The 26,289-nt window shown below is 55.4% G+C and overlaps 1 protein-coding gene across 8 annotated transcripts; it reads left to right on the top strand.

Annotated features, from left to right (window-relative positions):
* Positions 1–1,191: 1,191 nt before the first annotated feature.
* On the top strand, positions 1,192–26,289 carry BAHD1 (bromo adjacent homology domain containing 1). 8 transcript variants are annotated; one of them, XM_019442561.2, is made up of 9 exons: positions 2,502–2,605; positions 6,826–6,917; positions 16,234–16,317; positions 17,429–18,868; positions 20,687–21,069; positions 22,041–22,200; positions 22,612–22,688; positions 23,484–23,584; positions 24,058–26,289. In XM_019442561.2, the coding sequence occupies exons 4-9, from the start codon at positions 17,443–17,445 to the stop codon at positions 24,245–24,247; spliced, it is 2,337 nt and encodes a 778-aa protein (XP_019298106.1). In that variant the 5' UTR covers positions 2,502–2,605; positions 6,826–6,917; positions 16,234–16,317; positions 17,429–17,442; the 3' UTR covers positions 24,248–26,289. The 8 variants fall into 8 exon arrangements, with proteins under 8 accessions (XP_019298102.1, XP_019298103.1, XP_019298101.1 ...); XM_053889193.1 differs by lacking the exon at positions 6,826–6,917 and having other exon boundaries at positions 2,262–2,605; XM_019442562.2 differs by lacking the exon at positions 16,234–16,317.

Raw genomic sequence — 26,289 nt, 5'->3', positions numbered from 1 at the left:
GGTGGGGTGGGGGGGAGGCGTCCACTCCTCCAGCCTCACCCTATAACCACTTCCTAGGCCGAGCATGGGCTTCCTGCCACTTGGGTCTCCTTCCCTGTGAGTAGCTACGTTTCTCTTCTGACCCTTTTGGCCTCCATCCCTGCCCATTAGTGGGCATGAAGCCAAGGTCAGCACAGGCTGGGCTGCTGACAGAAGCCCTGTCCCCTCTTCTGCTTTGGCTTCAGGCTGCCAGAATGGCATGGCTCAGCTCCAGCGGCCACTGCTGCTGTTACCTTCCACCACCAGTCTCCGATGAGGGGTGGGGGACATCAACACATGAAGCAGACCCGAACAGGGAGAAGGGGCATTTTGGGAGGTGGGGGGGGGGGGGGAGGTAGGGCTGGCCTGGCTGCTGGGGGTGGGGGGTACTGCTAGGAATCCTTATCCTGGGAGGCTCGGGGAGGGGAGAAATCCTTTAGTGTCCTACTTTTATAGGTTTGGGGAATTTGCTTTCCCTAAGGGTGGGAGGTAGGAGAAGTAGGGGCACTTATCTAGGAGGACCTGGCTCTTTGAGAAGTTTCCATGCCATGGTCTTAGCTTTCAGCTTTCATTCACACACCTCCCCTACTGGGTGACCATGTCCTTTAAACGTGTTTCCCAACACAGCTTAGACTGTCTGGGCCCCCTTGACAGCTCTGGAGGCAGATGGGGAAACCATCTTTTAGAGTTCTATTTCCCCGCCATAGGGGCTAACAGCCCTGATGGTCTTAAAGGCTGCCTGGGTGAGTGCCGGAGTCTCAAGGGCTAGGAAACACTAGGCAGCATGTGTGGTGCAGGAGGAGCCCCTCAGCCACGCTCCAAGGCTGGCTTTCTCCTCACACTCAGGCAGCCCCAGCACTCAGGGTGCTTCTCTCTGCCAGAGGCAGTCCTCGGCCCAGCCCCTCCCTGGGCTGCTCCCAGCGCTCTGGTGACTTGACACTACCCTTTTTGCTGCTGCTCCTTTTACCTCCCAAAGCTCCCCTCCCCCGCCTGAATTGGGAATGAGGCTTTGTTCTGGGGTGGACTCAGCATTTCTCAAGAACCTACTATGTGCACAGCCAGTGCTTATTGAAGCGAAGCCCTATGCCGACTCAGGCGACACAAGCTGTCCAAGACACGGCCCCTTCCCGCACCTCCCAGGGACCTCCCACACCTCCGTGTGACCTCAGCCTGCTGTGCCCACCCACCCCGCTGACCCCGCGAGCGTGCTCGGGCTTGGAAAGGCACGTCTGTGGGTGTGAGACGGAGCCACAGCATTCGGTGACTAGGGGGAAGGCAGGTAAGTGTCCACGCTTGGTCCCATCCTGGCTTGGGGACGCCAGGGAGGGAGTCCAGTCAGGGCTGTCAGGCTGCCCGCCCCCTCCCTCCTCCCCCGGAGAGCTCAGATGTTGCCCGCGGTGGTGGAAGAGGGTGTGTGGGTGTCAAGGACTCACAGACCAGGCTCTGCTGTCAGCTGGGAATGGATGAGGGTTCCACACTCGGCTTCTGAGAAAGGTGAATTAGGAGCTGGAGTGGGGGGCGGTAGGTGAAGGGGAGAAAGAGGAAAAAGAGATGCGGGTGAGGGGTTACCGAGCTAGGACCGACCTTGCTTGAAAGGAAAGGAGACGTGGCAGGCAGGGAAGTCGGAAAGATGAGGCAAGGGCGGGAGGGGCTTCTCAGCAGTCGGGGCCCTTTCGCTGGAGTCTGGGGCCCTTTCTGCAGGAAAGGGGGGTTGTCCTCGCTTGATTTTTCGGCTGGTCTTCCCGAGCCTTTGCCCGGGGGGCAGCAGCCGCTGGCGAGGGTGGGGTGCTTCTCGGTCCGCAGTTTTCTACAGTGTGTGCTAGGGAGGAGAAGGGGGAAAGGGGATGTAGAGGGGTGACGGCCAGGGCGGGGGCGAGATAAGATTTTCGGGGGATGGGGTAGCTGGGGGACTGGGGCTCCTGGGTCGGGTCACCATGGGATACCGGTTCAGGCTCTGCAGCCGAAGAAAAAATCCAAGAAGCCGGCAAAGAAAACCACCCCCCGCCACCACCCTTGGCACCGTACCCCTCCCCCCAGGCCCCACCACTCCCCGCACCGCCTCCCCCGGCCGCCTCGTGCTGCCCCCTGCGTTGGGACGACCGACCCACGGTTCTGATTGGTCGGAGACCGGGAGGGGGAGCCGAGGGCCGGATTGGCTGGCGGGGCCAGCGCAGGGCGGGGCGGCTGATTGGCGGAGCTGGGCGAGGGGCGCGCCGCTGATTGGCTGGGGACGAGGAAGCAGGAAGGAGGGCGGCGGAGGCTCCGCTCTCGGGGAGTTTGTGGGGGAACCGCGAGCGGCGTAGCGGATCCCGGAGCCCGGCCCCCGCCGCTCGCCCGTCCGGCTGCCTGCCCCGCCCGTCCGGCCCCCGCCGTCCGCCCGCCCCGGCCAGGCGCTCCCGCCCCCCCGACGGCCCCGCCCGGCCGCGGCCCCCGCTCCGCCCGCCCGGCCCCGGCCCCCAGGAGGAGGCGCTGACGCAGCAGCGTGGAGCCCGGGAATTGAGCGCCCCCGGGGGGTTCCAGCCGCCGGATTCCAGCCCGGCTGGGGCCTGCGGGCGCCCAGAGCCGCGCCGTCCGCGCCGCTGTCCGGGTGAGCTAGGGGCCGGGGTCGAGGAGGGAGGGAAAAGGGACGAGCGGGCGAGAGGGAGCGAGCTAGGGAGGCAGACGAGTGAAGGGGAGAGGACCGGCCGCCCGTCAGCGCGCCCCACCGAGCGCGCCGCGCCGCCGCCCCCGCCAGCCCGGGAAGGGACGGACGGACGGACGACGCGAAGCAGGTGCGGCCGCCCGCTTGCTCGCGCCGCCTCCCTCCCCCGGGTCCGGCGCCACGGTCCCGCCATCGGGGAGCGCAGCGCGCCTCGAGGTGACAGCCCCCGGGGGCCGCCCGCCACTCAGGCTGGGGGCGGGGTGGGTGGCGGCCGCAGGGTGGCAGCTCGGCCGGGCGGCGGCGGCGAGGGCGTCCCGGGCCGCGGAGGGCGGGAGGACGCCGGTCGTTTCCTCGCCGCGGTGGAGCGGGCTCGCCTCCGAGTGCGCGGGCGGCAAGGCCCCCGGCACCCCCTCCCGCCGCGCCCCCTCCCCCATCGCGGTCCCCGAGGCAAGGGGCCGCGGCCGGGGGCGGCGCCGCGGGATCGCCGGCTCAGGGTGGGGGGCGCCCTCCCGCGCTGGGAGGTGACCGGTTGTTGCTGGATGGGGGGCTGGGGATGGGGGCCACACCGGGGCGGGGGGTAGTGTAGACCCGACCCTATCGTGCCGGGAGGAAGGGAGGCGCCGAAGACGGAAGGGAACCGGTTCGAGGAGCGAGTGTGGGCCGCGGGAGGCCCGGCGGAGACCGTGCGGAGCGGCGGCCGAGTCCGAGGTGGGGCGGGGGGATCGAAGTTGTCAGACCGCCTCCAAGTGACAGCGGGACCCCGTGCTCGCGGCCGGGCCTGGTCTGGCCCTGCCCGCCTCGCCGCCTCTTCTCTGGGGCCGGGGGCCAGGTCAGGTCGGGCCCGAGGGGCCCGCTCCGCGGTGAAGCGCCGGACAAAGGCGGCGCCTGAGCGGGCGCAGGTGGTGGCGTCGGGGAGGGGAACAGGTCCGAGCTACCCACCCCCAGAGGCGGGCGACCGGGCCGGACTCTGCCCCAGGGATTGCGGGGGCCGGGGTGCCCGCCGGGAGAAGCCGCGGCAGTGGCTCACCACTCCAGCCGCCGATCGCCTCCTGGTTCTGGGAAGAGTGGGGTCCACCCGGCCGGAGCAGAGGGGCAGAGGTGGGGTGCACAAGGTGGGCCTTGGCTGATGGGACCCGGTTGGTAGACTCCAAGGCAACAGTCTGGTGAGCCCCTCTAGACCCTGCCAGGAACGAGGGGTTTCAGCAAGCAGTGTCTGCTCCATGGACAGAGGTTTAGTCCCACCTGGGATATCTTCTAGTCGTCTATTGTCGACAGTCTTAGGGCAGAAGACCAATTGGATTGAAGACTAGGAGATGCCCCCCCCCCCCCCAGTGTTCTCCAGCAACCCATCCACAATTGTTTTCAGCACTTTTCTTTAGCTAGGAAGGTACCCACAAAGGGAAATGAGTAGCTGGAGTTTATAAATCCAGGCAGGAATTTAATGATTAAATGAAAAGGTTTCCAGTCTTTTTCCTTTATGCCACCTGAGAGACTTTCCCGGCACCATCTCCACTCCCATGTCTTTTGAAAAACGGAGAAAAGGACCCTAGAGGGAGCACATGTCCTGGAGGGACACCACTGTCCTTGGCTAGCTAGAGGACACTTGGGAACCAGTGGCTTAAGCTACTGAGTGCATCTGTCCCCACCAGTGATCTGCTCTAAGCTCGATGCTGTTTTCCATTTCTAAAAACCCACTCAGAACTCCTGGGCTCCTCATGGGACACTGTACCTCTTTGAAGAGTTGTGATCACAAAGACAGGGAGGCTGAGACTGTTTTGAATGTCTGCTTTTGCTGAGTTTCTGGGTTCAAGTCCCACCTCAGGTGGCTGTTAATTAGGAGCTGCTCCTAGCTGTGGTTGGCTATAATCCTGGGAAGGCTGCATGTCAGCCTTGCTTAGTATGGGCATGGAGTTAATTCATGGTCGCCCTCTGGCCCCCTCCTCAGAAGGGTCTAAACCCCAGCCTGAGTGGAGTTGAGGCTTATGGGAAAGGGAGGTATTACCTCATGCAAGAGACTAAAGTTTATTCTGAGAGGATGTAATTGTACGTCTAAGATTCAGAGAATGGTGAAGAATTTCAAGGCCTTCTTGCCTCCCCTAGGGCCACACGGTATGTGATTTCTTTTGGTAGCAGTCAGAAGGGGGTGAGCTGGTCTGGCCACTGGGACGTAAAGGGAAATTACCAAAACAGTGTTTCCCTCTTTGACAGGCTCTTGCCTGGCAGCAGACTCAAGTCAGACAGCTCAGGTGTTTAGGAGGGTTTGCTCTGGAGAGTATACTCCAGTTAAGACTTTCTTTGTTTTTTGTATCTCCCTTTTCTTCCTGTTGTTCTGCTGTCCCCATGTCAGGCCTATGTTGTCATGGCCCCCTTTTCCCTCCTGCTTCCTCTGGCCCGTCTGATCCAGTCTGTACACAGCTGCTAGAGCCTTCTTCCTAAAGCACTCCTTCCCCCATGTCACTCCCCTGTTCACACACTTTGAGTGGCTCTTTTTTTCCTGCAATCTGACCCTAGACGTGTCCTCTATGGCTCTCCCCTGGCCATGCTGGACACAGCTATCTCCCTGCATCTTTCTGTCTGCTGCTCTCTCCAGTAGAGGAGCCTTTTGCCTTCCTCTCTTCCCACCTGAACCCTACTCATCTTTGTTTTGCTGTCAGGCCACTCCAGGCCAACATTGCTTGCCTCTGGGATTGTGACCCTGAATTTTATAACATGGTGTCGTCTTGAGTGGTTTTGTAAGTTGGAAGTTTATTAAGACAAGGGACAGTATGAGTGTTAAATCTGTGTGTGTGTGTGTGTGAGAGAGAGAGAGAGAGAGAGACAGAGTATTTCAGGATTTCTAGTATAGTGCACTGTGTGTTGTTTTTGTTGAATAAATAAATAAATGCAATTGGCTACTTAGTTGATTGGGAACAGGGGAAACCTTCCCTTCTTCCTAAGAAATGCTCAGTATGGAGTCCTTGGTGGTTTCCAATATTTTCTGTCAAAAGCACACACATAGGGCACACTGGGGTTGGGGTTGCTTTAGCGTGGGGAACAAACGAAACTTAGCTGTTGTTTCTGATATTCCAGCTGGTGGAGAGTCTGTCCTGTGGATTGCTCACATGACACCATATAGACATGAATTGGAAAAGGGCTGGAATCCTGTTTTCCCCCTACCCCACCAGGCCATTCTCTCCACCCGGCTTTGCTGCTCTTATGCAATTTTCCTTGTTGTCCATGCTAAATGAATCCATATGTTTTATCTCTTCTCAAAATCCTGGGTGTAAATGAGGGAGAAAACACGGTTTTGAGAACAGAAAAGAAAAAGATTCCTGGTCTGGCCTGTGGACGGGACTTTGGGGACTGGCATTGGAAGAGGTGATTATCACTGACATGGAGGCGTGATCAGCCCCACACTGGACCCATCAGAAGGGAAAACTAGGATCCCAGCTCTCTTGGAACTTCCGATTTTGTTTACCATCAAACCTTGGACCATGGGGGAAATGTGAAAGAGGGCTGGTGACTGGTTTGAGTCTAGACAGTGAAAAAATAAATTGTGCATCCATCCCCTTTCCCCCAAACCTCCCTTTTGTGCCCCAGTTTGATGATTAATGGACCAGCATTTCCCTTCCAAGCGGGAAGGCCACCCCTCACAGTTGCCATGGCAATGCAGACCGCTCCCCGTCAATTAAAAAAAATCCCTACTACTTCTCTCTTCCTTGCTTCTACTATAGCGGAAGACAAGCTACCTCAGAATGCATTTCCTGGGCTCTCTCCTCAGCTGCTCAGGCTGTTTTGCTGTGCATCCTCGAGCACAGTCCTTCTTCTCTTTCTGGGGTTTGTCTGAGTTTCATTACCTTGAGCCAGTTGTGCCCCTCTTGGATCCAGCAGCCCCTGGAACATGTCTGTGAAGAAGCAGAGAAAATTACTGTTTTTTATTCATCCGTAATGCAAGTTAAAAGCCAGAATGAGCCTTCATCTTTCTTTTGTTTCGGGGTTAAAAAAAAAATTCCTCCACACCACGTCTGGTATGTAGAGGTATAAGTCGGGGACCCTTTTGACATCCCTAAAGGCAGTTTCAGTAAACCTGGAAGGAATTCAACTTCCCAAAATACATACTTCACATTGAAGTTGTATGGGGATTTTCAATTTATTGATTTTCATCTCTCCCCACCTCTCTGTCCTAGCATTCAGGAGGACTTGTGTGTTTTAATTTTATCTGTCCTTATTCCTCTTGGCCTTATTCCGGCAACATCTGGCCTCAGCGCCCTGTCGCAAGGTGAGTCATTAAAGAAAAAAAAAATCTTAAGGGAAAAAAGTCTCTGGAGTTGAGAAGTAGCCTGTGTTGAACTAAGGCTGCCAGCCGAAGCTGCCGGGTTTATGGAGCATTATACGAACAGCCCCAACATTAAAGGGCCTCCTTTTTATGAATGGGTTGTGAAGAATGTAAATAAAGCAGCATCTCTCAATGGGGAAGCATTTTACATAAGCAGTACTACCCTGGCCCAAGTATTTATGGGAATTCGCTAGCACAGTCTGGCAAGACTCACTTCCTTTGTGAACTTGCCATTTATGCCGGGGACTTTGGAGGGACAAGGAGAGTGCTTCGATACTAAGGGCAGCCCCAGCATGCACTCCTGCTCTGTAGGTCCAGGGCCTTGACTCTGTGGGTCAGCTCACAGCTAGAGGGTCTGTTAACCGTGACAAGACAGAAAATACAGAGAATAGTTAACAGCTCACGAAGATTAGAAACCTAGGCTCCTGACACCTGGGGTCCTGAGATTCTGCAGCTCCTCAAAGTTTGGGCTCTTTCGACCTCCTCAGGACAGGGGACGGGGAGAACTTGGATGATGAAATCCTGCCTGGTTTTATGGGAGGCACCTAACTGGAATGAAATGGGCTGGTTTGAATTTCAGCTCCTTTACGTGTCCCTTGCCCACCTCCTGGTACTACCACTAATGAGCAGTAACCCAGCTAACAGGGAGGAGGAGGAGGAGGAGGAGGAAGAGGAAGAGGAGGAGGAGGAACAACAGGAGGAACAGCAGCAGTCGAGGCTGCAGGGGCCTGTCCAGATGGCCGGACAAGCCCCCTCAGCTCCACTGAGCTCCCTCTCCCCCTTGGCTTTGCAGAGCTGAGTAGCAGCAGCAGGCCCTGGGGTTCCAGTGGGGAGATCGGTGCCCTAGGCGGGGTGGTGTAGAAGCTCACAACCAGAGGACTGTGGGTTTGGTGAGCAGGCCTCAGGGCAGAGTCCTGCTTGAGACTTTGTATTGTGTCCTGGGAAGGATTTTCAGCCAGATTCCATTTTTCCCAGCGGGAAACACCTGCAGAGGTTGGTTGGTTATTCACCTGACTCAGCATCCTACAAAAAACAAAAACAAAAATGTTGTCCTTGAGATCCCGCAGGCCTGATCCACCAGGAATAAAAGAATGGGTTTGTCTCTGAGCCTTTCTGAGATTTGAAATGGGAATTTTTTTTCCAAGGCACCGTGACCGAGTTACCTGAACGAAAAATAAGTGACTCTTAGTTAACAGGATCAATGCCAGGCAGGAACTTGGTGTCTATGTCTTTTTTCTCATTAGTTTCCTTTTCCAGTGGCTTGTGGTGGAACAGGGGGTGGGGGTTGGGGTGGGAGCTTTGTCCACCTCCCCTCCATCCTTGGTTAAGGAGGAGGGACCTGGTATGCTTTCCGCCTTTTGTGACCCCAAGATCTCACCTGGAGTGGTGATGGCTGCTCCTACTTCCCTTCAATCTGGAACCCCCATGGAGCTCCTTCAGTTTCCTGCAGAGGAGAGGGGTGGCCCACACTTAGGCCCGTCTCCAGCTATAGCCTACCTGTCTAAAATGGGAGTGGAGAGGAGATTGTTAATCACATTCTCATTTGGCCAGGTGGTTGAATAGAGGTGAATCATTAGGGTTTAGAAGATCTTGGAAGAAATCATGGGAAAGAAATTAGGGTCCAGTTTGATGCCAGGATACCCTGACAGGTATGCCAGGAGGGAAGATGGAGTCACATTCCTACTATAGTCAAAGTCGGCAGGCCCTCATCATGAAGTGAGGGGCGTCCCCTGCCATGTGCCTGGAGGGGTTCACACAGATCAGACAATGTAGAAAAGAATTATAAAGTGGGTGAAACGACTGTAAGAGATGATCTCCAGAGAACATTGAAAGGACTTAGATTTACTCAGCCCACAGGGAGGTAGCCAAGGGGTAGCTGACACATCTTTGAATATTAAGATTGCTGTTTGGAGTGTGATGACCAAATTGTAGTCTTGATTGCAGTTCAGACTGGAGGAAGATTCCATCTGGTTCAAGCGATGTGGTGAGATCCGTGGGGGAAGTCTGTAGCCTTCATTTCTGGATTTATTGTAAAATCAAGACAACGTATCTTTGAAGCCCTCACCCCTTTCTAGGATATAAAATGGATTTCTTTCCAAAGCGCATATAAGAGTTGACTGGGGATTTTGAGCAGACTTTGCTGTAGAAACAGTTTGTAAAATTATGTTTATGTTCTCTGGCCAGCCCACCAATGCCATTTAATTGGAGTACATCTTTAGTTCCTTTGTGGTGAAAAATTAGGAAAAATAAATAAGACGCTATTACTAATAATTTAAAACAACACAGAAAAACAAAATTGAATGTACAAGTTGATCTTGAATGTTGGTCTGTGAGCCCACAGTTGTCCTGTATTGCATTGGGGCTGTGGGCTTTGGGGGACTGACCCTAGATGCCCTGCCTCTAGCACTGACAGTACAGGAGTGTGGGCGAATTCTTTTACCCTCTCTACCTGTTCTCTCCTTGTTAGGACAAGATGATAGCAACCACCTCATGAGGCGGTTGTGAGGATAAATGAGAGTGAATGGTACCTGCAGAGAGTGGAGGGTGGGTGGGTAGTGAGTGCTTGACAAACATCAGCCATCCTGTTAGACTAGAAGCCTCTGTGCTGAATTGAGAATTCCCTACACTGCACACTTAGGTGATTTGGGGACTGATAATGCTAACCCTGGTTCTTCGCTGCTGAGTTCACCTTAATATCTGTGGCATTCTTTGTCTTAATACAAGTGTGCCTCTATACTAGAGTGTGCCACCCTTGCTTGCTTAACGGTTTATGGTAAGAAGTGGAGTGAGCGGAATATATTCCCGAGGTATAGCTGGGCTATTTGAGAGAGAGAAGGAAAAAGATAGTAGTGAAAGAGCATTGTGCTGTGTAAATACGAGAGATTTCCTAAAGTAGCCCTATTGAACTGTTGATTACGTCGAAGAGGCACAGTCCTGGGGATGGGAGAGAATTAGGGGGTCAGAGTTTCCTGTCCTGGGCTCCAAGTGATGCCATCAGTCTAGGGTAGAAATGTTTTAAATGTGGTGGAGCAGGTAGGTGGCCAGATCTTTGTTCACTCAACAAGCTTTTATTAAGCCCTGTGGGTGAGATTTAGTGGTAAGGCAGGCAGAGCCCACCTGTCCCCATAGAGCTTGCATCCTAATGAGGGTGGCCCTAATCACTTAGTTAATTAGTCATGTCTGAGCTATTTGTGCGGGGCGCCTGTAACTCTGGTAGGGTTGGCCTTGTGGTTCTGCTTGTGCTGGTGGAGTGTTGGGAAGGCCTGGTCTTGGGTCTCGTTGCTCATGGCTGGCTCATTCAGAAGGTTCGCACTCTGCTGGGGAGGCTGAGGGCAGAGCTCCCAGCTTGGCCTGGCCAGCCAGCTTCTTCTGTTCAGGACAAGAGATAGCACCTCCAGTCTTGGCAAGCCGCTTTAGAAATCTAAGTTGTTGGTTCCTGGAGTGTCCTGGTGGTTGAACCGACACATATCCTTTGCCCTTCTGGGCAGGTGCCCAGAGCAGGCTCGTGAGATATTGTCGTGTTTTTTGAAGAATTGTGTGTGTCAGTAGCATGACATTTCCTCTCAGTTCTGCTGAGGACCTGTTGCTGAGGTTTGGGGTGCCCTGTATCTTTCTGTTTTATTTCTCCCACACTTTTAACTGCCCAGAGTGAATGGGTCCTGCTGCAGGAATAGATCTGCTGCTGGCCCAGCCTGGGCACTGTGGAGTCTGGTTGGGAGAGTCTGAGGGAGCCTTAGCCCGGAACTCTCTTGTCCCCCAGGCTGGAGTAATCCTACATGGAGCTAATAAGGGTGAGTCTGGGAATAGTTTCATCTGTCTCCTGCCTCAGGACTTCAGTTTTTGTCCACCGCTCCTTCCTACATCCAAGCACTGATGCAGCACATTTCTCAGGTTGTTTTTCCCTCAGTACACCGCGCATGAAACAGGCCCTCAGTCAGTGTCTGTAAACGAAGACCTGGTGCATATGTCACTTAGTGAGGCTACCGTGGAGCCATAGCTCTCCACATCAAACTCTAAGCACCGTGTTACAATCCTTGTCACACTCGCTTGTCCTCTTTCTTCCTACCAGCCCACGCTCCAGTTTCGTAGTCTTTTTTGCATTTTTTTCAGCATTTAGCCTAATACTTGACATGCAGGGAAAAAGAACGAGCTTGTGTTGCACATCTGACTTATACCAGGTATTCTGCTAGGCACTTGACACACGTGATCATTCAACTTGATCCTCATAACAACTTTGCTGTGTAGACAAGGAAACCAAGGCTCAGAGTTCAGGCTGTGCACCAAGCCCACTTAGGATTAGCAGCAGTATGAAGTGGCTTCTAGCCCCTGCAGGTGTCACATTTGCTGTGTTGAGCCATGATGGGAGGTCAGCATATGTTGGCTGAATGAGCAAAGGTGACAAGAGATGCCATGTGCCTGGGAATGAGTAGCAGGTGCTCTGGCTTAGCGGGAATGGCCCCTGCAGCTACAGGTCTACTTTGTGCACAGAGAAGCTGTGCACTAGGAAGAAGCTAGAGAAAGCACATCACCTGAAGTAGGTGCGTGTGCCTTTAAGGAAACCCTCTAAAGACCAGTTTTTTTTTGTTTTTTTTTTTGTTTTTTTTTAAATTTTTTTTTTCAACGTTTTTTTATTTATTTTTGGGACAGAGAGAGACAGAGCATGAACGGGGGAGGGGCAGAGAGAGGGAGACACAGAATCGGAAACAGGCTCCAGGCTCCGAGCCATCAGCCCAGAGCCTGACACGGGGCTCGAACTCACAGACCGCGAGATCGTGACCTGGCTGAAGTCGGACGCTTAACCGACTGTGCCACCCAGGCGCCCCTAAAGACCAGTTTTGTATTGCATGTGATTGCCTTCTAATTTGTCAGGTTAGAATTTCTTAAAACAGAGCACCATGGTGTAACTAAAATACAGTGCTCTCTGCCCACTGTCGTAGTGCAGTTGTCCATGTGTGTATGTTGATTTCTGGACCCTAGGGGTACACTGTCTCTCTCACTCTCAGCCCCCACTAAAAGAAGGGCCTTAGCCCCCACTAAAAGAAGGGCCTTGTCCCACAATGAGGGCCCTGGCATTTTCTACTGAGGAGATTCCACCATCTGTACTGTTAACTATATTCATGAACGTAATTGTAATTCTCATATAAAATCGAAGAGTCCACTTTATAGTTTGAGTCAAAACTCCCCACTGAGATCTGTGTTCCTTTACAGTTACGAGAGGCTGGTGTCCAGCTTTGCGTCTGGAGCCAGAAGTAAGTGGGGGTTCTGGACACTTGGGTGCTGCTCTGGGCCTGTATGCCTGGGCCCTCTTGCTGGGATGGTCCGGGTAGACAGAAGTAGTCAAAGATGGGACCCGGATGCCAGGCTGGGTTGGCTGAGATACCAGACCCAATGTGTGATGGGTGTGAACCTTCACCGTACAGCTGCTCCCACCTGTCTGAGTTCCTGGGAGCCTCCACAGTGAAGTACGAGGAGCAGGTGGTCTGGCCACTAGACCTGAAGGCAGTCTATAAAACAAGCTATGGCCAGATGGGTCAGGCCAATTCCCTCTGGTGGGGTGGGTGCTTCCTGCCCAGGGTTGTAGGATATCAGCTTGACTGCAGAGTGAATTGGGTGCCCACAGCAGGTGAAGCTAAACAGGCACTGGAGAGTTGGAGCCGGTGGTGGCTGAGGCCACTGGTTCCTCTTCCAGGGCAGCATCCCGGGGACTCGGGCACTTCTGCTGTCTGTGGGTGTCCGTGCTGAAGCAGCAGTCAGATGGCGGAAGCTGGCAAACGCACGCCCCCCTGACCCCATCCCCTGGGCTTTTCACCATCCAGTTGAGTGTTTCCCAGAGGCACGGAGCTGTTGTTTAGGGTTTGTTGGGATACAGTTTCTGCCCCTGTCCTCTCCCTGTGTGGTAGATGGAACCCCACACACACAAGTCCCGCCATAGCCTCTCCATCTTTACCTGGGGTTGACACTTGGGTGTCTTTGGCAGAGTAGAAGCAGAGCAGAGTTCAGGTGTAGGCTAGGTTTTCAGATCTCTCTCTGCCCCAACAGCTCTGGGCTCCTGATGTGGGGAACCTGCCCCCCAAGCCAAGAGCCACTGCCTTCCTCTGTGGGTCTGGAGGGTGGGGGAGAAGTTGGTCTGCCTGCTTCCTACCCTACTAGGCTTCTGCACAGAGACTAGCGTCATCCTCACCACCATTCTTAAAATTCCTTTTGGTTTATCCATTTTAGATGAACAAATCAGGTTCAGAGAAGTTAAATAAGTTGCTAACCAGGGGCGGAGCTGACATTCGAATCCAGGTCCACCTCGCTTGAAGGTTTGGTTCTTTCCAGTTTACCAGCCATGGGGGATTGGAGGGACCCCAGACTCGACTTAACCTGGCTTCATCATAAGAATTTCAGCAGCTTCACCTGTTTTTCCGTGAAGTAACACCAACTAAATTTCAGTCAACAGGAGCGTGCCTTTGTGCTCTTGCTGCTTTTCTTCTCTGATAGAAGATTCAGGAAAGTCAGTGCTCATGAAAAACTGTTATTCCTTTGGGGGAGTGTGGAAATTATTCCGAGAGAGCGCAAAGGAAGGAAGTGCTTAATTCAGTGCCAACCATGTGGCTTTAGGTGTAATCGGAGTTGGGAGGTGGCTTGGGTCAGGGACCTTCCTGACCCTCACCCAGGTGACCAGCTAGTCTGCCTTTGCCTAAGACCCCCCTGCATACTTTCCTCCTATTAAAAGTAAAGTTAAAAGCCTGAAAAGTAGAATTTAAAATGCAGAGATTTCAGGAAGGGTAGTGGGGCAGAGTCCTGGGTCCTGAACCCCTAAGAATGGGGGTGGGTGTATACTCTAGAAGCTGGGTAAGTAAGGGTAGGGGGAGAGGTGCGGCCAAAGCTGAGAGCCCAAGGGCAGCCTCCGTTTGCAGGAGTGATCTGGACTTGACACACTGGTTTTCCCTTCAGCAGTGCCCACAGCCCACATTCCTCCAGGCCTCTGACCCTCCCTTGCACACAACACTTTGGGTGTGCTCTGCCTGTGAGAGCGGAGGGTGGTGCATGATGCTGCCGCAGTTTGCGGGCAAGACTCAAGTCTTCCTTCCCTTTTTACTTTTGTAGAGCTGACTTCTAGTCCTGAGCAGACATGGGGTACAGGATATGGACACTTCAGCTCAGTTTTGTGACCCAAAGTGCCTGGGGCTGTGATGGCCTGTTTGCTGTCTTTGGAATACACTTGTGATTTTAGATTCAACCTGTGGTTTGCTGGATCTTTGGTATGGAGGACACCGGCCAGCCACTGTCCTTCATGGCAGCTGGCTGTTGGCCGATCAGGCTAGGGACGATCAGACTGGTCTTCTTCAGTGTGAGCTAGCTTGACACAGTCTAGGTGAGCAGTAATGTGTCCTGGGGAGTCCCTCCTAAGAACCTTCTCTCAAGGGGGCCCAGACCATGTATGCCTGGGAGGACAAGCCTTCCCAGAGAGAAGGGTGGTGCTGAGAGAACCCAGGCACCCTTGTCTCTTTGCAGTGGTAGGAAGTTTCTGGTTGAGCTAGTGTGTAAGGACAGGACAGCAGGAGCATTGGCAGAGCTGGAATGGGAGCCACACCTCCTGCTTTCCCAGGATTTTCTTCCCCCTTTGAGCTGGGCCACCCCTGCAGGTTAGAGGGGCCTGGCAGGCTAGGAGCCCCCTCCACCCAGCCCCACCCCAGGGAAAAGCTGCAGCCGAAGTTCTCACAAGTCTGGCTTCAAAGCATGACTCATTCTCTCGCTCTCCTCAGACTGGAGGGCAGCGAGGGAGGCAGCAGAGACCCCAGCCTCTCCTCAGAACAGTGAGTGACATTGCTGCCTTAGGCACCACACGAAAGCTAGGAGTTCTTTTGCTGGTGATGAGGGATTTGGTGGATTCAAGGGAAGCTAGCAGTAGGCTCTTATGCTTGATTTGGAAATGTGACTTGCATCCTGTGATTTAGAGGCTTCCTGGGATCAGGGGACAGTGGGTACGATACTACAGGGAATGCAACCCCAAGTTCTGGGGCCAGTCTCCCTACAGTGGAAGGCTCCCTCCCAACCTTCACCTGCTGGGACCTTTTGCGTGTTGAGAAGGGAGGCAAGTATCCCAGAGTCCACTCTTGCAGCTGGTCCACCAGCAAACTGGGGGTGGATGGGGGGGAATAAGGGACAGGCCAGTCACCTCTCAGCTAAGAGCTCTTTTGTTTGCCAGGCTTGAAAGCACCTCCCTGAGCACCCTCTCTTTTCCATCTGGCCCTGTACTTGCTTTGTACTTGGTGTCCATGTCCTTAAAGGCCACAAGCCCAGGTGACCTCAGCCTTGGCCCCCAGCCATTCCCAGGCCGGACTCCTCTGGTAACTTGGGGCCTGTTGAGGGGCTTCGGTTCTTGCTCAGCTATGCGGTCTGTTCACAAATCCTCTGTCTCCAGGCCCTTTGGGGGTGGGGAAGGGCTGGGCCTAGGCTTTCGTAGGAAATACAGATGTGCTTCTTATTGCTGCGCCTCCTCCAGCACAGGGGTGCCCTGCATTTGAGAAAGGGGCCTGTGGATTTTAAGCAATTGGGATGCTTTTGAGAGTAAAAGGAGGCATTGCTAATAAGCCTGCTGAGCAAACAGGGATGGGTGGTCACCCTGATTAGAAGCAGGAAAAAGTCTTAGGGAGCCTAGCAGATGCCTGGGATTTTTTAAGGAGCTCTCCTGTCTGTGCTTCAGGAAGGAATGGATTTGTCTCCTGTGACTCTGCCTTGTCCCGGCCTGGTCTCTGGGCAGTGGCAGGTCCCCGCACGTGGCCAGAGCAATGCCTGGCACAGTGCCTCCCTTTTCCAGTTTTCCGAGTCCTTTCTTGAGGGCGAGGGACACCCACGGTGCCCTCAGCCTCGTTTTCTGAGCACTCTTTCTCAACTAGTGGAGTATGTGTCAGGAGAAAAGGTACCCAGTGACCCCAGCCGTTGGCCCAAGTCCAAAGGAGCTAGCTGGGAAGGGCTCAGGAATTCCTGGGAGCTGTCAGGCTTGGGACTTTCAGGGTTAAATCCTGGCCCAGCAGGGACTGCTCCCAGCTTCTGGGGAGAGTGAGTATGAATAACAATAGCAGTGGGGAAATTAAGCTGGAAAGCCTGGGCTTGCTGGGTGGGGAGGGGGTTGCAGGGTGCCAGAGAGGGCAGAGCCTTGTCTGACACCTTATTTGGCAGCACCTTGCTTTGCTTTGGGGAGTAGGTAAGGAGTGAACAGCTCAGTAGTCTCTGACCACTGACTCTGACACCCCCACCCCCCACCCACCAGTTCTCCATTGCCTTGGCCATGCCAGCTTCCAGGATACAGCCCAGCTCTGGCCTCTCATTCAGGAGGGGGCCCAGGCTGCCCCAGGTATGTTGGGGGCAAGGGGAGTATTTGCCAAGTAAAGTTAGGGGATGATGCCTGGTCAAGTGGGCATCTTCTCTCTGGGGCTTTGGGCTTTCTGCCGCTACCCCCACTCCACTCCACCCCACCCCCAGCCCTCTTCTCTGCCCAGCTTCTTGCCTACCAGGAAGGAGACCTGAGAAATAGGGCAGGACTAGCAAGGCAGCCCAGTTTATCCCCTGAGTTAGTTCTTTCCTTTGATACTTCATTTCCCTCTTAGTGGCTGGTGAGGGTTTAAAGCTATACCACAGGCCTAGTTTGTGTTCTGCGAGTTTTCTACCCAGGGATTCTGGCCCTTGCCTTATGGACATCCCTTCTCTGGGCACAGGCACTGTTTGGGCTGCCCTTCCCTAGAATCTGAACCATGGTGGGTCTGGCTTCTAGGGCTGGCCCAGACCTCCCCTGACCATGGACTCCTCAAGGCCAGGCCTTCCCCTTCAGGGGGCTTTTCCAGCAAAACGCACGTTGTGGCTTTCCTGCTGTATGTGCCTGGCAGGGTGTCCCCACAGGCTGGACTTTGCTACCTCCACAGTCGAGCAGGCAACTTCCTCACCTTAGCTCCCCACTGTCCATGTCCTTATCCTCCTGTGGCCAATCGCAGAAGCCCCAGGATGGGGGAAGGGTTGGTGATGTTTTTAAAGGAACAGATGGGCTCCCACCGTCCAAGCCCCCATCCTGGCTTGGCATCTTCACAGCCTCTTCTTGACCTGCAGTGAGTATCTAGTGGGAGAAGAATAGATAGACTGAGAACTTTGCCCCCAGCACTTTCTGTCTTCTCATCCCAGGGTCTGCATCCTTCCATAGGGGCTTAGTTCAAAGAAGGACCCTAGGTTAAGAGAAGAGTGGGGCAGCCAGTCCTTGCATAGCTGTTGGTAGCCTGATCCCACTGGACGCCCCCCCCCCACCCCCCGCCCGGAAGAGGGGTCTTGGGAAAAGCCAGGCTGTAGATGGGATGAGTGTAGGCCAGAGTGACGGAAGGTTGGGGGCGGGGGGTGGCACTGGATGGGCTGCAGCAGAGGAGAGGCAGACAGGGCAGGGCAAGGTGGGCTTCTCTCATTGCCTGCCTTCTGCCCTGCAGATCGAAAGTACTCCATGACACACACGCGGAGGAAGTCCCTTCCCATGCTGAGTTCGGGCCCCACTGGCCGCCGGGAGCCCCTGCAGATGGAAGGCAGCAATATGGAGCAGGGGGCAGAGAGTGTGGAAGCAGGCATGCCCGAGAGCCCAGGGCACCTCACAGGGCGCCGCAAGAACTACCCACTTCGTAAGCGCCCATTAGTTCCTGAGAAGCCTAAGGCCTGCAAAGTGCTGTTGACCCGCCTGGAGAATGTGGCTGGTCCACGGAGTGCAGATGAGGCTGATGAGCTGCCCCCTGACCTGCCCAAGCCCCCCAGCCCAGCCCCATCCAGTGAGGACACTGCCCTTGCCCAGCCCCGCAAGAGGCGCCTGGCCTCCCTCAATGCGGAGGCCCTCAATAACCTGCTGCTGGAGCGGGAGGATGCCAGCAGCCTGGCCGGCACTCGTCGCAGTCGAGGGGGAGACCCTCACCGCAGTCGGGACCGTGACCGGGCCAGTGGGGGCTGGTCCTCTTCCAAGAAGCGGCCCCGGCTAGAGGACCTCGGAGGGGGAAGTCGGGACCTGTCCCCAGAGCCAGCACCTGAGGAGGGTGCTCGTCGAGATGGTGACCCAGCTCCCAAGAGACTGGCCAGCCTGAATGCAGCTGCCTTCCTAAAGCTGAGCCAGGAGCGGGAGCTACCCTTGAGGCCGCCTCGTGCCCACCCAGAAGCAGATGGGCGCTCCACAGAGCCACCAGCACTGAGGGTTCCGAGGCCAAAGTGGGCTAAAGTCAATGGCAAGAACTATCCCAAGGCCCGGCAGGGGCTTGGCTCTGGGGAGGCTGTAGGTCCACCCGGCTGGCAAAAGCACCCCGAGGAGCCATGGCCATCTGCCACCCCTCGTGGGCCAGCCAGCCAGCCACCTTACCAGCCCCTGAGCAAGGCTCTGGAGAGCCCCTTGGGGCTGCGCCCCCACCTGCCCCTGCTGATGGGTGGGCAGGCAGCCTTGAAGCCGGAGCCTGGGCGCCCAGGCGAGGAGTCACCTGCCCCCAAGCAGGAACTGCACCAGCCTTCTTTCCCTGCACCCCAGCTGTCCCCCCTGCCGATGCCTGGCAACCCTGCCCACTACAGTGGCCTGTGTGGTAGGCCTGAGCTCCCTGCACTAGGCAGCTTCTACCTGTACTGCAGCCAAGATGGGCTGCAGTGTGGAGGCTACTCCCCCTGCCCCATGCTTCCTGAGGGCAAGTTGTCCCCAGTGGCTGCACCTAACGAGGGGCTCCTCTTGGCACCGAGCTCAGTGCCCGCGGGCACCCCTTTCCAACACCCTCCCTGGGGCTCTCGCTACTGCTTTAGCGAGGACACTGGAGTGAATGGCTACAGCATCTGTGAAATGTTGCCCCCGTCTCTTACCCATATTGGCACCACCTGTGGCGGCTGCCCCTACAAAATGCCTTTTGCAGCAGGTAAGCCTTCTTAGGTGTGGGATGTCCCAGGGAGTCAGATAGTGTCCTAGGAGGGTGGGCCATGTTTTGGGTGGGGTTCCTTGAGGTCTAGTTACAACATGGGTGGTAGGGGGCTTTGGAAAAGGAAGACTCCCCTAGTTTCATGCCCCAAGCCAAGGAGTATTCCCAGAAAAGGGGCCTGTGTCTAGCTCTTTGCTCTGGCTCCCCTGTGTATAGAGATCTCTTGGCCAGGTAGTTAGGTAGCACCGTGGTGGTGGAGGGGGCAGGGAGAGCCATCCCTTCCTCCCCATTAGGATACCCATTCTCAGACTCTTGAATAGCAAATTAGGTATTGAAATTAGTGCTTTTGCCAAGTTGTTCCTATGTCCCTTTGCCTTCCTCGAGGAGAGCTAGAATTCTACCTTCCAGGAGCCCATTCCATCTGCATGCTGGCCTAGTTCAGCATTCATGGGAAGGAGGGTGGGTAACCAGGCCCAATAGGTGGTGCCAGACACGGCAGGATTGCTTTGCCCTGGCCATACAGGCCTTGAGAGAGAGGTGGTGCCCAGACTTGGCATCGCCTTGCTGGGGGCTAACAGGGGGCACACTCCGAGAGTAGACCAGCAGAGTTCCCTGGCACAGACAGAGTGCTGACAGGGTCCGTGGCTTTGGTGTCTGCTTCCTAGCAAGGCCCATTCCTAGCAAGGCCCAGACACCAGGGAGGCTTGCGCTGTAGCCAATGAGACACCCCCACGGTGATCACTCTTACCCCAGACTGGCAGGCGTGTCCTCACATGCTTCTCCAGGCTCTGTCCCTGGCTCCTGGGTGGAAATGAGGTGACCAGAGCCATCCTGTCTAGCGAGTCTACCCTGCTGCTGATGAAATGAGAGGCTGGGCCTTACCAGGGCTCTCGTTGCTACTACCCCACACCCCATCTTGTAGGGGTCTATAAAACAACTTTATAGACCAGTTGACTCTGGCCCAACTGGTTGTTTCAGGTTTTGGTGTGAGTTGGAGCGCTAAGAAATGAGATCAGGCTGCTTTTTGGGCTTTTCCTTCTTTTTTGTACCACTCTCCCAAATCTAGACCCCCTAAACCATGGGACCCAAGACCCTACCCCCTTACCCTGGAACACCAGTAAGCACCACGTGCCAGGTATTGTTCCAAGCACTTTACATACGGGAGGCCACATGGCATGTAATTGAGTACAGATTCTGGAGCCAGACTGCCTAGAGTGAAATGTTCTCCCCCACTTCCTTAGACACGTGACCGTGGGACAAGCCAGTAACTGCTTGTGTCTCGGTTTCCTTAATTTAGAATGGTGGCAGTGGTACTTACCTCCTAGGGTTGATGTAAGGATGTAAGGATGAGATGAGTTAATACGTTGATAAGAAAAACGCCTGGGACACTCTATATGATATTTGCCATTCCTGCTTCTATTGCAAGGCACTGAGAGGTAGCATGACTTGCCTGCGGTCACACAGTCGGTGAGTGGCAGGTCTGGGGTTGACATCCTGGGCTGACACCCACTCCCCTGCTCCTTAGCACTGTGGAAGCCCCGGAGGAGAATAAGTCAGAGCTAGAGACTCTGTTCCCATTACCTGCCCTTCTTGCAGGCTAGAAGGGGGAGATAGCTGTGGGCCGGTCTCCAAGGTCAAGAAGCACCCTTGGCCAGTCACTCTGACAGTCTACCTCAGAGGCCCCTGACTCCACTTGCACCTCAGGGACCCTTGGGTACACACTCCGAATTAAGACAGTAGGCTCTGAAAGCAGGGGGGGCCAGAGGGATTGTTACTGCTTGTCCTTACCTGTCCTAACCCCTCTCTCCTTTTCCCCAGAAGGCTGCAGGTCCCTAGGCCAGCTGGAATTTCCTCTCCCGGAAGCCGGCCACCCTGCCTCACCTGCCCACCCCCTCCTGGGATGCCCTGTGCCCAGTGTGCCACCTGCAGCGGAGCCCGTCCCCCATCTTCAGACACCCACCTCGGAGCCCCAGACGGTAGCCCGTGCGTGCCCTCAGAGCGCCAAGCCTCCTAGCGGCTCCAAGTCAGGTCTGCGCACGGGCTCCAGCTGTAGGCACACTGCGAGAAGCAAGGCTGCCTGCAGGCCCAGCCACCCCAAGCAACCGCGCGTCCAGCGCCCACGTCCACGCCGCCGCCGCCGCCGCCGCACTAACGGCTGGGTTCCCGTTGGGGCTGCCTGTGAGAAGGCGGTCTATGTCTTGGTGAGTGCCAGCTGTTAGCCGATGGGGAGGAGGGAAGGGGCCAGTGGGGACAGGACCTGCTCTGAGGTGGGTTCCAGGAACCCTGGACTCGAGCCTGGTTCCCAGGCTTCTACCCTGGGAACCAGTCATGCTGGCCCGGCCTCCTTCCCTAGCCCCACCGATCCTGTACCATGTGCCTTGAGGAGCTCCAGGGACATACAGTCAGAGCTGTTGACCTCCATTTCTGTTGCCGACTCTCAGGGAACCCATCTGAAGTGGCTTCACAGCTCATCCTTGATCATACTGTCCCTTCTATCCTGGATTATAAAATGGAGGATTTCATGGAGGCTTCTTGGATGAGTATGCATAGGGATCGTTGGGATAGGCAGAGAAAATGAGTGTGATGCCAGGAACGTTGGAGATGCAGATGATGAAAATGCTTGACTAAACTTCATTGAGTACTTTCTGGGTGGCAGAAAGTAAATACTGTATTATTCCTCACTACTACCCTGGGAGGTACATATCCCGTGTTCATGTAATTATCCCCATCTCACAGATGAGGAAACTGAGGCATGGCAGCAGACTAATTTGCCCAGGGCTACCCCCACTTAAGGGCTTACGGGTCAAACCCATACTGCCCCAATAGGAAGTTTGAGGACTTTGTCAGTGGTGTGGGCTTTGAGCAAGAGAGCCAGCTCTTGGGGTGTGGTGTTCATAGCGCAGCGTCAGAAGCTTTAGGCCACTTTCCCAGCCCTATTCCTATTTTTCTTTCTTTCTCCAGCCATGGGGATCTCCCATCTGCATCCTGCTCCTGAGAGCCAGGCTTAGGGAGAAGAGGCCACTGTGCAAGCTGCTTTTACAGCTTCCCATCCTCAGTGGTTTGACTGCCCTGAGGAAAGCACAAAGAGAATGTCTTTCGCTCCCTCCCTTCCCCCTCCTCACTCTGAATGTGGCCCCCACGAGCCTGTTTGTGTCATTGATTTCTTGCTTAGGATGAACCAGAACCAGCCATCCGAAAGAGCTACCAGGCAGTGGAGCGGCACGGAGAGACCATCCGGGTCCGGGACACTGTCCTCCTCAAGTCAGGCCCACGAAAGACATCCACACCTTATGTGGCCAAGATCTCTGCCCTCTGGGAGAACCCTGAATCAGGTACCCCCTACCTGGAGTCTGACCTGCTACTAGTCTCCTCATGTTCTTGGCACAGAGTCTGCCTTCCACTCAGCCGGCATCTGTCTGCTGCTGAGGGTTGCAGATGGCCTTGTGGTTTGGGTTGGATCAGCTCTTTAACCTTTCCCGCCACCGAGGGCTAGGCACCGGCCCCCCCCTCCCCCTCACCTGTCAGTGCCTTTTCCCCCTTCTTCCTCCATGCCTGACAGCATTCCAGGCCACTGAGCTGCCAGGCTTGGCCTGAGGCAGGGGATATGGGTGGCTGGAGCCTGCAGGATTGGCCCAGGCGTTGAAGTTGGATGAGACTGCAGGGCAGGTGGCCAGCCTTCCTGCCTGTCTAAGTAACTCTGGGGTTGCCAGCTCAAGCCATGACTGCTTCTCTTGTCCCCCTAGGAGAGCTGATGATGAGCCTCTTGTGGTATTACAGACCAGAGCACTTACAGGGAGGCCGCAGTCCCAGCATGCACGAGGTGAGCCGCCTGGCAGGTGTGTTGGGGAGGGCAGGGGTGGCAGAGGGAGAAACTGCGGCACCAAGAACATGGTTGGGGAGGCAGCCATGGGCAGTCGAGTGATCGTCGCCTTGGACGCCATGGAAGGGCCTGGGTTTTAGCCTCTTTTCCCAACACTGATCCAATTCATGTTTTAAAGGGAACAGTAACTTTTGTCTTAAAAGGGGAACAGGAAGGGAAGCCCCCAAGGGCATGCCAGAATGGGAGCAAGTAGATGTGTCCTCCTGGCAGCAGGAAAGGGGAGGTGGAACTGCACACCTGGCCCCCTTTGATACCGTCTGTGGCATGAGAGGGAGGAGAGAAGAGACTCCAGACACTCTTGGGCACTTTACCCAGCTGTGTGCCAGGAGAGATAGTGCCATCGGTGTGGTCACTCCGCCCGCAGTCTGAGCTCCCTTTCACTTTGTTTCCCTTGCTGGGACTTTCCATCTCACGGGGAGATGGGCACCCGTTCCCCTCTCCTCCCTTGAGCTGGGGGTCAGGAGGCTGATGACATGGGCTGGGGGGGCGGTGCTGGAACAGGCCCCTGGCTATTCCTGAGTAAGAGGGACCTAAGGAGGGAACAGAGGAGTGCCTTGGGGTGGGCACTAGGTGCGGAGCAGTTAGGCCAGAATTCCAGAGATGCTCCCTGGCTTCCTGGGCACTAGCTGGAGTTACCTCAGGTCACAAGTCCCAGGAGAAGAGTTAATGTCCACCTTGCTACTGGAGGTAGGTGCTTCCAATCCTGGTACCAACAACCTCCTCTCTCTCCTTGAGCCTTTGCAGAATGAAGTCTTTGCATCGAGACATCAGGACCAGAACAGTGTGGCCTGCATCGAGGAGAAGTGCTACGTGCTGACCTTTGCTGAGTACTGCAGGTGGGTGGTGCCCTGCACCTCTGTCTAGCCTCTCCCCTCAGACTCCCCAGGGCTGTTTCGGGGGCTGAAATTCCCAAGGAGATCTCATTCACTGGGCCCGACCTCCCAGAATGTTCTTCTTCACAGCCTTCCACCATCTGATGTTTGTAGAAGAAAGAAAAATTGTTCTTCCTCTAAGACAGAGTGGTTGGGGCAGAGTTGAGGATGGTTACAGTACTGCTCTCAGAGAACCATCGAGGAGAATTGGCAGGTGTTGGGAGGGAGGCCCCAGCAGATGTGCTTCCCCAGTGACAGAGAAGATGGACTGGCGGTTGGCAGAGAGGGCATAGCCCCCAGGACAGGGATGGAGGCAGCACCAGCCCTTGTGGGGGTGGGAGGGGATGCCCCGGCTCTATGGGCAGGGTGGGGAAGGAACTGATCTTCCTGCAAAGGTGGCTGTGGTAAAGACAGCAAATGGTGGTGTGTTACTGCAGATTCTGTGCCATGGCCAAGCGCCGAGGCGAGGGCCTCCCCAGCCGAAAGACAGCACTGGTGCCCCCCTCTGCGGACTACTCCACCCCGCCACACCGCACAGTGCCCGAGGACACGGACCCTGAGCTGGTGTTTCTTTGCCGCCATGTCTATGACTTCCGCCATGGCCGCATCCTCAAGAACCCTCAGTAGCCTCCTCAGGCTCACACTGAGGCTGCCCACGGGCAAGTGGGGCTCGGGGCAGGGGGTACTGCTTGAAGCACAGCACTTGGTTAAGGGGCCACAGGGACCTGAAGTTGCTGGCCTGTGGTTCTCTTGGGGGGGAGGGCAGGGATCCCTATGGGTACTGGGCCCTTGGGAGGGAAGGGGAGGCCAGGGTATAGGGAAAGCATCACAGCCCTCAGTTTGGCCCAGGGTACCTCTCTATGGTTGCCTGGGTGGAGACTTAAAGAAGCAGTCTTCCCTGAGACTGGGCCAAGCCTGAGGGGCATGGGGCCCTGGGGGAGGGGAGAGTCTTTCAGGAACAAGGCCCACTAGGCTCTTTAGCCTCCCCTGGGCCCTTCAAGAGGGAGTGGGAGCCAGCTTTACCTCACCCACTGTGACCCGCTGCTTCCCCATCAGCCTGGGACCAGGCTCTCCCAGATTTTAGCACAGCTCCGAGTTCCTTCCTTTGAGGCATAGAGAGCCAGAGTCTGGCTTCCAGAGCATGGACTTGCTTTTTCTAGACTCGGGGCCTTTCCCTGGCTTCCTCCTTTGCCCCTGCAGTAGCCCCTGGTGCTGGGACAAGTTACCCAGTGCACATAGTCATGGGTGTGGCCCACTTGTGGGAGTCAGCTTCCTGTCTGCCTCCTGGTGAGGGCCACCCAGCAGGTCTGGCTTCCCAGAAGCTAACTGGTCAACATGAGGTTTATCATGTCTGGGAGGGCAGAAGGGAGCTGGGAGGGGGTGGGGGGCAGGGGGCAAGGAAAATTGCTACCTGATTTATTGAAGACTTTTCCTCTTGCCTTACACTTGGAGGTTCTAGGAAACCTCTTGCAGAACTTCATACATGACTCTTCAAGCCACACCCACCTGAAATCAAACCAAAGGAGTGCTGTGGCTCCCCTTGCCCTGCCACCCCTTACCCTAGTCTTTTGTAGATTGCACTAATTTACATCCCTGCGAGAATCAACACTGTATCAGTCCACAGACCTGCTGAGCTGCAGCCACTCACTCTAGGAGCTAAGGACCTGCATTTTCAGTTTGTTCCTGTTGCCCAGGGGCCCCGTTCTCACCTCATGCTGCTCCCCAGAGTAGATTAGAGGCTGAGCCCCCTCTTGTCCTAGTCAGGACTAGGCCCTGGCCCTGGGGCTATCTGTGAGGGGGCTGAAGCAGCCTGGTTCTTTCCTGTTTGTACCAAAGAGGAGCATGGTGGGGAGGGGAGGGGAGGGGGGAGCACAGTGTGGCTTGGGCCCTGCTTGTGAGCACTTACACAGGGCACACCCCTGGGGGTAGGAGCCAAGGAGGGCAGCACTCCCTCTTCTCCCCTAGGAAGGGGCAGGCACAGACCCGGCATGTAAGGAGGTGACACTGGGTGAGGACAGTCAAGCTGGGTCTAGAGAGGGAGGTGGAAGCACATCCTGTGGGCGCTCCCAGCCTTGTGCTTATAGGCTGCTCCCAGTTGGTCCCTGGGCTTAGGGGGGCCCTGGAGGCTTCAGAGGTGAATTTCCATACAGAAAGCCCAATCCCAAACCTGAAGGGAAGGGGCTAGGGTGCCCTTGTACTGAATAAGCTGTCAGGAGGAAGGCGTGGGGCAGTAAGAGAGGTTGGCATAGTGGCCATGGGGCCTTTGGAGAGCCAGCCTTGGAGCCTGCTCATTCCCAGGGTGCTTGGCCCTTGCTGCTGAGGAGCCCAGCCTCACCTAGCAGGAAAGGAGATCAAGGCCCCTCCTCCCAGGAGGCAGGGTCTGCTGCCCAGAACTTAAATGCTTTTGAAATCTTAGATGTCGAAATATTTTTTCGAACCTGAAAATGCAGCTGGTAGAATTTCATTGGAAGCATAATTCATGTAAAATATATTTTAGTTGATATTTTGTAAAATGCACTTTTTGTGTGTGTCGACCCTGGTTTCTCAGATCTGTATTTCAGTGTTTACAAGGGAGGGAGGACCTTTCCTCACCTCCCTTTTGACAGAGATTAGAAGTACTTCTTTAAGAAAAAAATAAATTTGAAAAATTGTATTGATTTAGAAAAGGA

Source organism: Panthera pardus, unplaced genomic scaffold, assembly GCF_024362965.1.
Source record: "Panthera pardus isolate Hobbes unplaced genomic scaffold, ASM2436296v1 HiC_scaffold_24, whole genome shotgun sequence".
NCBI lineage: Eukaryota > Metazoa > Chordata > Mammalia > Carnivora > Felidae > Panthera > Panthera pardus.
The sequence above is the reverse complement of the archived record's forward strand: the minus strand, read 5'-3'. Positions and strand labels throughout refer to the sequence as shown.

Excerpts from the sequence above, each read along its gene's own strand:
- BAHD1 (XM_019442559.2), top strand. The coding sequence starts at position 1,482 with ATGAGGGTTCCACACTCGGCTTCTGAGAAAG. Across the intron at positions 1,513-17,428 it reads ACACTCGGCTTCTGAGAAAG|ATCGAAAGTACTCCATGACA; the intron begins GTGAATTAGGAG and ends TCTGCCCTGCAG. Across the intron at positions 18,869-20,686 it reads CAAAATGCCTTTTGCAGCAG|AAGGCTGCAGGTCCCTAGGC; the intron begins GTAAGCCTTCTT and ends CCTTTTCCCCAG.